Here is an 11,045-nt window from a genome sequence, read left to right as displayed (position 1 = left end):
AGTGACAGGTTGGTGAGCTCCCGAAAGAAGCTGCGGAAGGAGGACGGGGTCAGGGCCAGCGAGGCCTTGCTGAAACAGCTGAAACAGGTAATCCCCAGGAGCCAGCCCCCTGGCCCCTAGCTGTGGGGTGGCAGAGATGTACACACTGCGGGTTTCCAACTTTGTCATCTTGCCCCTCTTAGGAGCTGTCCCTGCTGCCCCTAACGGAGCCTACTATCACCGCCAATTTTAGCCTCTTTGCTCCCTTCGGCAGTGGTTGCCCGGTCAACGGGCAGTGCCAGCTGAGGGGGGCCTTTGGAAGTGGGGCACTGCCCACTGGCCCTGACTACTATTCCCAGCTGCTTACCAAGGTCAGAAAAATGGCAATACCTTTTGGGGCTGACGAGGTTCTTGGGGAGGTGGAGGTGGGAGTGGAAGATGAGGAAATTGCTGATGTCATGTGGGGTCAGGAGATTACGTCATTCTCCCTCTGCCATCTTGCACACAACACCCCACCCCACCCCCAGAATAACCTGAGTAACCCGCCGACACCACCCTCGTCGCTGCCCCCCACCCCACCCCCATCGGTGCAGCAGAAGATGGTGAATGGCGTCACCCCATCTGAAGAGCTGGGGGAGCACCCCAAGGATGCTGCCTCTGCCCGGGATACTGAAGGGACGCTGAGGGGTAAGTCAGGAGCAGAGTGGGCCTCTCCTCCTCCTGTAGGATTTGGCGGCTGGGATCCAAGTTGCTCAATTTGAGATGGGAAGGATTGCGTGTGGCCCTGTGCGTGCACAGGACAGGATACCTGATCTAAGGAAGGGCCTGGCCTCTTCAGGGTGGATTCGTTGGAAGCCAGGGCTCCAGAGCACGGGCAACAGAGGAGGTGGGTGGCGGGAAGGGTGTCGATGAGGCTTTTGTTCATGAGGCACAGCCTACAGTGCCTTAGTGTGTATAGAACTACAGTGAGCTGTGGATTTGAATTCTCTGGTGCCTGTATTTATCTGTCTGTATTAAGCGCCGCTAAGTAACATGACCGACTTGTGTGGGCCGCAGTTTCCTCACTGTAAATAGGTGTTAGAATATTCTTATGCAGGAGTTGTTAAAGTTGATAAATAAAGCCCAGTGCCTGGCCCAGGGGAAAGTCTTGATAAATACAGTTCATTTACCCAGGGTTGTAGGTAGGTGGGTGGGTAGATAGTAGTGGTTATGAGAGCTAGACTAGGTCTTGTAGTAGTTAGGCCTGAAACATGGGGCAGATTGTCCGTCATCTCTGGCCACCAGCCTGACTTTTCTTCTCCCCTCCTACCCTTCAGATGCTTCAGAGGTGAAGAGTCTAGACCTGCTGGCCGCCTTGCCTACACCCCCTCACAATCAGACTGAGGATGTCAGGTACGGGGTGGGCCTGGAAATGGGGATAAGGAATAGGGATGGAGGGCGGGTTGCCTATTTTTTTCCTTTGGCCAGTGGCAGATTTCACATAAGGCTATGACATCTACTAATTTCTAAATTTGGGAGGGAATGTCTACAAGGCTATACCAACAAATGTCTACTTTTGGCCCATAGGATGGAAAGTGATGAGGACAGCGATTCTCCTGATAGCATTGTGCCGGCTTCGTCCCCTGAAAGCATCTTGGGGGAGGAGGCTCCCCGTTTCCCTCAGCTGGGCTCAGGCCGGTGGGAGCAGGAAGACCGGGCTCTTTCCCCTGTCATCCCCATCATTCCTCGGGCCAGTATCCCAGGTAGAGGCTGCTCTGGGCATGGACCAGGCAGGGCTGGGTTGTCTGAAGCTGGGAGAGAGAGGCAGCTGGAGTTTACTTGGGTCCCTCTCACATTCCAGTCTTCCCAGATACCAAACCTTATGGGGCCCTGGACCCGGAGGCCCCTGGAAAGCTGCCTGCCACAACTTGGGAAAAGGGCAAAGGAAGTGAGGTGTCCGTCATGCTGACGGTCTCTGCTGCTGCGGCCAAGGTGTGTCTTGGGGGTTCCTTGGAGGTCAAAGGGATCCTGGTCAGAAGACAGTCCCTGGAGCGTGTGTGGATAAGTTCAATTGCTCAGAACTATGTACTAGGACCTACTGTGTGTGAGCGCCTGGGCTGAAGGCTGCAGGATTAGGGTAAATAAAGCATGTGAGGTCCCTGCCGTCAGAGAGCTCACAGTCTAGTGATAGATGCAAGTCAGCCAGTCGGGGAGCACACAGAATGCGACGAATGCTGCAAGACAGCATGTCCCCAGTTACATTTGGTGGAACTCTTTGTTATTTTTTAACATTGACAGGGTTTTGTGGTCAAAGAAAATTGGAAATCCCAGTTGAAACCACAAAACAAGTTTCTTTACTACAGAACTTCTCAGATTCTTTCGTTTGCTAATGTGTATTGTGAGTCTCCCAAATGGTGAACATAGGGTGTGTCATTTGTACACTTGGTGGGCACGGGGCCCTTGTCATGGAGCACCAATTACTGACCGCAGCAGTCTGGGAGAGGTGCTGTGAAGGAAGCACGGGAGAAGGGCAGGACTGACGGGCCACTTGGGGAGCAGGGTCTGGGTGTTGTGTCCCTGCCAGAGTGGTGGCAGTGCGTGCCCCGTGCTGCTGACACGGTCTTCCTGGCCCCTTCCCTGCCCTGGCAGAACCTGAATGGTGTGATGGTGGCAGTGGCAGAGCTGCTGAGCATGAAGATCCCCAACTCCTATGAGGTGCTGTTCCCAGAGAGCCCTGCCCGGCCGGGCACTGAGCCGAAGAAGGGAGAAGCTGAGGGCCCTGGTGAGTGCGGCAGGAAGTCTCAGGACCTGCAGGGAGGGATGCTGCTAGGAGGTTCTGATCCCTTCCTTTCTGTAGGAGGGAAAGAAAAGGGTCTGGGAGGCAAGAGCCCGGAAGCTGGCCCTGACTGGCTAAAGCAGTTTGATGCAGTGCTGCCCGGCTATACCCTCAAGAGCCAGCTGGACATCTTGAGCCTCCTGAAACAGGTAGGTGTGGGAGAGAAAAGAGGGTGGGTGTGCGGAGAGCACAGAAGGCAGAGGGCTTTGGGGAGAGTGGACCCTGGGTAAGAGGAGGGAGGGGACTTGCAACGCAAGGAGCTGGCGCTGATAGCGGGCACGTCCCCTTCTGTAGGAGAGCCCTGCCCCAGAGCCAGCTGCCCAGCACAGCTACACCTGCAATGTCTCCAACCTGGATGTGCGACAGCTCTCTGCCCCACCTCCTGAAGAGCCCTCCCCGCCCCCATCCCCCTTGGCACCCTCTCCGGCTAGCCCCCCTGCGGAACCCCTGGTAGAACTCCCCACCGAACCCTTGGCTGAGCCACCGGTCCCATCGCCTTTGCCACTGGCCTCATCCCCTGAATCGGCCCGACCCAAGCCCCGAGCCCGGCCCCCCGAAGAAGGGGAAGATTCCCGGCCACCTCGCCTCAAGAAGTGGAAGGGGGTGCGCTGGAAGCGACTGCGGCTGCTACTGACCATCCAGAAGGGCAGCGGGCGGCAGGAGGATGAGCGGGAAGTGGCGGAGTTTATGGAACAGCTCGGCACAGCCCTGCGGCCTGACAAGGTGCCTCGTGACATGAGGCGCTGCTGCTTCTGTCACGAGGAGGGTGATGGGGCCACTGATGGGCCCGCCCGCCTGCTGAACCTAGACCTGGACCTCTGGGTGCACCTCAACTGCGCCCTGTGGTCCACAGAGGTCTATGAGACCCAGGGTGGGGCGCTGATGAACGTGGAGGTGGCTCTGCACCGTGGGCTGCTGACCAAGTGCTCCCTGTGCCAGCGCACCGGTGCCACCAGCAGCTGCAATCGAATGCGTTGCCCCAACGTCTACCATTTTGCCTGCGCCATCCGCGCCAAGTGCATGTTCTTTAAGGATAAGACCATGCTGTGTCCAATGCACAAGATCAAGGGGCCCTGTGAGCAGGAGCTGAGCTCTTTTGCTGTCTTCCGGCGGGTCTACATCGAGCGGGACGAAGTGAAGCAGATCGCCAGCATCATCCAGCGGGGAGAGCGGCTGCACATGTTCCGTGTAGGGGGCCTTGTGTTCCACGCCATTGGACAGCTGCTCCCGCATCAGATGGCCGACTTCCACAGCGCCACGGCCCTCTACCCCGTGGGCTATGAGGCCACACGGATCTATTGGAGCCTCCGCACCAACAACCGCCGCTGCTGCTACCGCTGCTCCATCGGCGAGAACAACGGGAGGCCAGAGTTCATCGTCAAGGTCATGGAGCAGGGCCTGGAGGACCTGGTCTTCACTGACGCCTCACCCCAGGGTGAGCACTGGGCCCTCAAAACACTCCTGTGCAAGTGAAAGGGGTCCATGGGGTCTTTGTGAGTCATCTTCCCCCATGGCTTCAGGCAGGTGGAGGTCTTCTAAGAACCCCAGAGACAGTGTTCTAGCCTCTCTGAGTTGTCTTACGTTCCCTTGTGATTGGAGCTACTCTGCTTGTCTGCTTCACATATTCTAGCTCCTTTTCCTAGCCTCAGCGGAACTAAGGAATACTATTCTGAGACCACATCGTCTGGCTCCCTCACCCTGTTCCTAACCATGAGGGCCTTATGATTACTTTGCCCTGCTCAGAATTCTTTTGCTTTGAGCTCTAGCATTAACGATAGAAATAAGTGAGCAAGTGCTGTGCACCACACACTGAAGTAAGTGACCTAGGCTTTTTTGTTTCTGGCAGCCCTGTGAGGTGAGTACTTTCATATTGCCCAGTGCATACATAAAGAACCAGAGCCTTAGAGAGATTTAGGTATTTGGCATAAGGGCCCATAGCCAGTACCAGAACCTGAACCCAGGTCTTCCTAGCTCTAAAGCAGGCCTGGTGTTCTGGCTCTCGGTTAGGCATGGTGGCCTGTGCTGGGTTTCCTGGGCCCTGAGGTCATGTGTTTGTGTCCTAGAGCTCTCTCTGGTGCCCCTCCAGGGTAGGAGGCCTTCTGGCTTGTTGAGGGAGAATGGGACTGGGAGGCCAGTGGGGAGTCCTAAAGAACCACACAGCCTTGTCACAGAGAGGTGTGCAAGCTACAGAAAAGGACCATAGCTTCGGATCAAGGTTAGGCTGAGGTCAGTCAACAGAAGTTGCCTCTGAGGGCCACTCTCTTTCCTTGCCTCTTAGCGGTGTGGAATCGCATCATCGAACCCGTGGCTGCCATGAGAAAAGAGGCCGACATGCTGCGGCTCTTCCCTGAGTACCTGAAAGGCGAGGAGCTCTTTGGGCTGACGGTGCATGCCGTGCTGCGCATAGCTGAATCAGTAAGAAGGGGGCCAGGCGCCATGTGGGCACTGGGGACACTGGCCGTGCCCCAAAAATGCTCAGGCTAAGGCAAGCATGACCTGTGTCCACAGCTGCCCGGAGTGGAGAGCTGTCAAAACTATTTATTCCGCTATGGACGCCACCCCCTGATGGAGCTGCCACTCATGATCAATCCCACTGGTTGTGCCCGATCGGAGCCTAAGATCCTCACACACTACAAACGGTGAGCTTTTGGGGTGGGGGCTGTGGGATGTGGGAGTGGGGGTTGGCAGGGGCCCTCCGGCCAGTTATGAAGGTTTGGGGGTTCACTCTAAGCCTCCTGGCTAGAGGGTATGCAGGAATCACCTAGGTTATTCCTTTCCTCCTCCACCCTGCTCAGGTGTTCTGGGTTGACCTGGGGTCTGGGACAGACTTTGCTTGGGCACCCTGGGAATGACTTGGGAAGGTTCTGGGTAGACAATGGTGAAATTCTGTCAAGTAGATAAGGGAGCCAGTTCCCTCCTTCCTCTCTTATTTTGCTTCCAGGGGGCCTGTGATTCTCCCAAACCTGAGACACCCCATAAGGCTAGGGTCACCTTCCCTTCCCCAGGCTGAGTTGGTGTCAAAAATAATTAGAAATATAGTAGATAAATAATAAAACCTTACATTTGTATAGCACTTTATACTTTTTTTTTCAAAGCGTTTTCACATCCATTATCTCATTTGATCCTCACAACAACCTTATGAGGTAGGTAGGGCAGGTGGTATGACCCCCGTTTTACAGCGGAGAAAACTGAGACCCAGAAAGGTTAAGTGACTAGACAAAGGTCACACAGCTGGGACCAGAACTTACCTCTCAACCTGTGGTTCACTGCTCTTTCTGTGTACCATGGTAGCCTGACTTTGGTCCCTGGGTAGAGGGAGGCAGAATCTTGGTATCAGGGTTTTCACAAAGGCCTTCTGTTGCTCCTTGGGCTAGCAAAGAGCGTCAGGCTCTACTAACCCAGTCATCCCTAGTCCTTGATGCTCTACAACAGTGGTTTTCAAACTGTCTGTGTTTCAGAAAGTTTTGGAACACATAAACCGAGTGAGCAGAACTTGGCTCTCCCCGTGCACAACTCCCCCTTCCCCAAATTGGATTCAGCCAGAAGCATTGTGTTTTCACCTAGTTTATGTATTGGAATTCCAATGACATTTTATTAAAGAAAAAAAACTCTTCTAAATCAAAAAGAATCGAAAACGTTTGAAAACCACTGCTCTGGGATGGGCAAGATTTTGGCTGGTGCCCTAGGGTGGTGAAGAGGCATCCCTGCCAGGCAGCAGTCATTCCCCTGCACTGAGCCATCTGTACAGAGCCCAGCATTATGTCAGAGAAGGGGACAGTGTGAAGAAAGGAATGGGTACCACCTTCTCGGCTGTGAATTCAGAGCGACTTTTAATTCAAATCCAGCCCAGTGTGGTAGGCACAGCCCCCAATTTCAGGGCTTCTAATACGTGCAAGAGGTAGAACTCAGACATTTGAGCAAACCATGAGCTTACATGCCAGGCCTGGGCTGCTTGGGGAAGACCTCCCAGAGGAGCGTGGCCTTGTGTAATGTTTGGCAGGAGGGTGGTATAAGGCAGGGAGATGGGAGAACGGGCTCAGTGTAGGGGAATTGGTGCCCCCCCCACCCTGTCCCCCATCCTGGGCTCTCTGCACCACTCAGGGTGTCGGACGGGTCCCCACAACTAGCGGCTATCACACCAAAGCCAAGACCCACACGCCTCCGCTCCCATTTCCAAGACGGCACATGCCCCTAGCCGGCATGTTGCACATCCCAGGGAAGAGGCGGGTGGCATGTGCTTGGTCTGAGGGAGAGCTGTCTTGTCATGGCCTGTGTCACCTCCCAGGCCTCACACCCTGAACAGCACCAGCATGTCCAAGGCATATCAGAGCACCTTCACAGGCGAGACCAACACCCCATACAGCAAGCAGTTTGTGCACTCCAAGTCATCACAGTACCGGCGCCTGCGCACCGAGTGGAAGAACAACGTGTACCTGGCCCGCTCCCGTATCCAGGGCCTGGGGCTCTACGCCGCCAAGGACCTAGAAAAGCACACAATGGTCATCGAGTATATTGGTACCATCATTCGCAATGAGGTGGCCAACCGGCGGGAGAAAATCTATGAGGAGCAGGTAGGGGCTGGCTTATGGCCCCCGCTCTGTGGAGGAGGGAGGGTGAATCGGGGTCAGGTCAGGAGAGCAGGTGGAAAGTTGTGGGAGGCGGGGGAGGTGAGAGATGGGAAACAGGCGGGATAGGAACTGAAGATAAGCCCCCTGCCCAGGTCTGGTACCCAATCCCACCACTAGCACCGCTGCCATTCTTTGACATTCTTCCCACTTCTGCAACTTCCTCCCTTCTAGAATCGAGGCATCTACATGTTCCGAATAAACAACGAACATGTGATTGATGCTACGTTGACTGGAGGCCCTGCCAGGTGAGAGACAAATGAGGCAGGAGGAATTTTAGGGGTCCCTGGGGGTGACACTCAGGGTGGGCCAAGAAGGAGCCAAAAGCATCCCGACTCAGTTGCCTGGCATCCCCGACTCTGGCCCACTGCTTAGGTACATTAACCATTCCTGTGCCCCTAACTGTGTGGCGGAAGTTGTGACGTTTGACAAGGAGGATAAAATCATCATCATCTCCAGCCGGCGAATCCCCAAAGGAGAGGAGGTGAGAGGAAGTGTCCTTTGTGAGTGACTAAGCAGCTCCCTCTTCTCTGCTATTCCCCAGAACCAAGTTCCTTTGGCCACTGCTGTCAGATCAGATCTCTGCCCAACCCCCACTCCCTCTGGGGGGCTGGCATCGATTCTACCCTCTTTTCTTTCCAGCTGACCTATGACTATCAGTTTGACTTTGAGGACGATCAGCACAAGATCCCCTGCCACTGTGGAGCCTGGAATTGTCGAAAATGGATGAACTAAGAAGCTTAGAGGCTACCAGGCAGGGGAGTCCCCCCACCCCCAACCTCTTCCCTGAAAGGGATGAGGGGGAAGAGAGGTAGCAGCCAGAGCCAGGACCCAGGGCTGGGGCTGCCGGCTGACCGGAGCCCCTGGAGCAGGAGGCTGGGGCAGAGGGCCCTAGGCCAAGCCCACCCTGGGCACCAGGGGCAACCCTCTTCCCCGCCACCGGCCCCCAGGCTGGCATCTCTGCCCCCAGCTCCAGGAGGGGCCAGACAGAAGCAGCCATTGGGCATCTCAGGTTTGAGGGGGTTATGGGCCGGGAACTACCCAGAAGCAACTGGGAGGCAGCAGGGAGGGGGGAGGAGGATGTGTGGCCGGGCCTCACAGCCCTGCTTCTCCCACCGACCTCTCCGGCCCAACTCAAGGCTGCAAAGAGACTTGACTAAGCTTGACAATCCCAAAGGCCGGGTCCCACACCTGGCCCTGCCTGCCGGGTCCTGCCCCCACCCTCACTCCCATCCCCTTCCCTCAATCTGTCTCTGTCTCCCTCTTCTCCTCTGTGTTTCTGTCTCTCTATGGGTTGTGTTTCCTTGTTTTCCACTCTGACAAATGCAACATGAACGGGAAAGAGGCGCCCAGCTGCCCAGGAGGGCAAGCCAGGCAAGCCGGGCAAGGAGACCCCGCACCCACACCTACCTCATTTAAGTGTTGGATTTTTTGCTGTTTTGAAATGTGAGACCCTCTCCAAGCCCCCTACTGCCCCGACCCTCTCTTCCGCCTCACTGCCCTCTTCTGAGTGGGTGGAAAGGGGGTAGGAAGAGGAAGAAAAACAACAACAAAAAATCCATCTTTGTTTTTAATTATGGGCATGGGATGGTGGTTGAGGCTAATGCTGATGAAGATTGGGGATAACTGGCCCCTAGTTGCTCTAGGACTTCCTTCTCCATCTGGACATGGGGGCAGGAGGGGTGTGCTAAACCTAGGACCAGGATATCGCCCTCCTGTTTTCCCAACCCCATCATGAGCCCATTTGCCCTCCAGCCCCTGGATGGGGTGGGTGGGTGGTCGGGTGAGGGCTATCCCTGAGTGGCATGCCCATACCCAGTGAGGCAGGGTGTGGCCCGGAGCTCCCACTTTCCCTCAGTCACCAAACTGCTGCTGGTCTGGTGGGAAGGGGTGGTGATGTGGGGGTGGGGAGCTTAGTGTCAGCGCGGGGAGGGTGGGGGGTATTTATCTATTTATACATGGGATTGTACATAGTCTTGTGGGGAATGGGGGAGCCGGCTGGAGGTAAGAACCCTCCCCTCTCCCCCCACCCCCGGGGAGAGCAAATGTAAAACTACTAATTTTTGTGCTTTATATATTCTATATAAATATATCTATTTTCTTTTTACAAAACCAGTTTATAAATGGTAGGGGGGTGTGGGGCGGACACATGGAGCTCCCCTTGTGGGGGGGCCCCCTCCATTACCCAACCTACCGCCCTTTTCCTCACCCCCTCCCCACCCCCTGGCTGTGACTGCTGTAAGGTGGGGGTATAGAGGCTGGGCAGTTCTCACCCCCCTTGTATAGTTGGACTATGTTATAACGCACAAAAGTGAGCTGGCCCCAGGGGGAGCCAGAGGGTGATGGGTTCCCTGCCTCCCTTTCCTTCCCCTTTCTGCCCAAGCTTGTGCTGCAGTTGAACCTCTTCCTGGGGCTTAGGGGTAGGTTGGGGGTGGGTGAGGCCCCAGACCCCTCTTGAGTAGGGAGTGTGGGGATGAAGATGAAGCTTATATGCAGTTCTCTCCTAGGGGCTGTGGGCAAAGGGCATTTTGTAATTAATATTTTCAAGAATCAAATGTCTGGAGTGTAGGGGTGGGCTTGGTGGCGGTGGATGGGCGGGCCTGCTGGAGGGGGAGCAAGGTCGCTGTTGTGATTTTAGGTTTTGTTTTGTTTTGTTTTTGAATTTGGGGGGTTGCGGATTGATGGGGGTAGGGAGATTTTTTTTTTTTTTTAAAGCTGCTTCCTCAACTGTTTCAAGCTGCAAATGTTTAAGAGAATAACATCCTCCACCCCCACAAAAAACCACTGTCATTAAATCAGGCAGTGAGGAGACTGGGCTGCTGCCCCCAAAGCCATTGGATATTCCTTTTCCAAGAGCAAAAGTTCTAGGCTACAGGGAGAGGGAGATTGGCTCCTGTGAGTTAGGCTCTGGTTGGGGCTTGGGCCCTGGGATTGGGAAAAGGGGATGGGGCAGACTTTGTAAGCATATGCTAGGTATCCGATAGTCCTGTAGAATTTAGTGAAGAACCTTATACAGTTTTTAATTTTTATATAAACTAACTCAGACCCAAGCTACAAGGTTGGAATTTTGGTTGTTGGTTTTTTTTGTTTTGTTTTGTTTTTAAAGTACCCCGCCTGTATAATTGCATCTGAATTCCCTCCTCTCCCCCCCCCCCCGTGTTTGTATTTTGGGTTGGTTTACACTTGCACATATTCAGTTTTCAGTTTTTCCCTTTTACAGTCTTCTCCCCTCACCTTCAGGACCCTCCCCCTTTTTAAAAAATAAATCGCTGACAAGTGTGAATCCCGTGAAGACTTTATTTTGTGTTGTGTGTATCCTGTACAGCAAGATTGGTCCTTCGTAACAACGGATGAAATGATTCCCTTTTTTAAAGCGCCCTCTCTCCCTCCACCCCCAGCGCCCTGTCCTTGGCATGTTTTGTATCAGCGATCATTCTGAACTGTACATAATTTATGTTGCAAGAGGCAAAGGGCAAGTTTTGGATTTTGCTTCTTCCAAGTTTGTTTTTAAACGACAAATAAAAAAAGAACATTTTAAATACAAGCGGCTCCGTCCAGTCACCCTCGCCGGCAGCGGATCGGTAAAGTCCGAGAGCACCCAGGGGAGGGCGGTTACGCAGGCCAGG

The 11,045-nt window shown here is 54.5% G+C and overlaps 1 protein-coding gene across 9 annotated transcripts in view; it reads left to right on the top strand.

Moving 5' to 3' along the window:
- The window catches only part of KMT2D (lysine methyltransferase 2D), a 39,577-nt gene extending 28,617 nt beyond the window's left edge, over positions 1–10,960 (top strand). For 6 of the 9 annotated variants that reach the window (XM_082741147.1, XM_082741145.1, XM_082741149.1 and 3 more), the window contains exons 41-56: positions 1–87; positions 183–350; positions 507–666; positions 1,296–1,371; positions 1,546–1,721; positions 1,820–1,950; positions 2,608–2,740; positions 2,816–2,943; positions 3,089–4,229; positions 5,073–5,209; positions 5,303–5,433; positions 5,890–5,937; positions 7,080–7,365; positions 7,594–7,667; positions 7,795–7,903; positions 8,062–10,960. The exon at positions 1–87 is cut by the window's left edge and continues 54 nt beyond it. In XM_082741147.1, the coding sequence (XP_082597273.1) occupies positions 1–87; positions 183–350; positions 507–666; positions 1,296–1,371; positions 1,546–1,721; positions 1,820–1,950; positions 2,608–2,740; positions 2,816–2,943; positions 3,089–4,229; positions 5,073–5,209; positions 5,303–5,433; positions 5,890–5,937; positions 7,080–7,365; positions 7,594–7,667; positions 7,795–7,903; positions 8,062–8,154 (3,078 nt within the window). In that variant the 3' untranslated portion in view covers positions 8,155–10,960. The remainder of the gene's footprint in view (positions 88–182; positions 351–506; positions 667–1,295; positions 1,372–1,545; positions 1,722–1,819; positions 1,951–2,607; positions 2,741–2,815; positions 2,944–3,088; positions 4,230–5,072; positions 5,210–5,302; positions 5,434–5,889; positions 5,938–7,079; positions 7,366–7,593; positions 7,668–7,794; positions 7,904–8,061) is intronic. The other 3 variants (XM_082741151.1, XM_082741152.1, XM_082741150.1) reach the window with 3 other exon arrangements.
- The last annotated feature ends 85 nt before the right edge of the window (positions 10,961–11,045 follow it).

Source organism: Mustela nivalis (assembly GCF_964662115.1).
Source record: "Mustela nivalis genome assembly, chromosome: 7".
NCBI classification, from domain to species: domain Eukaryota; kingdom Metazoa; phylum Chordata; class Mammalia; order Carnivora; family Mustelidae; genus Mustela; species Mustela nivalis.
This window is presented reverse-complemented; position numbering and strand designations above follow the sequence as displayed.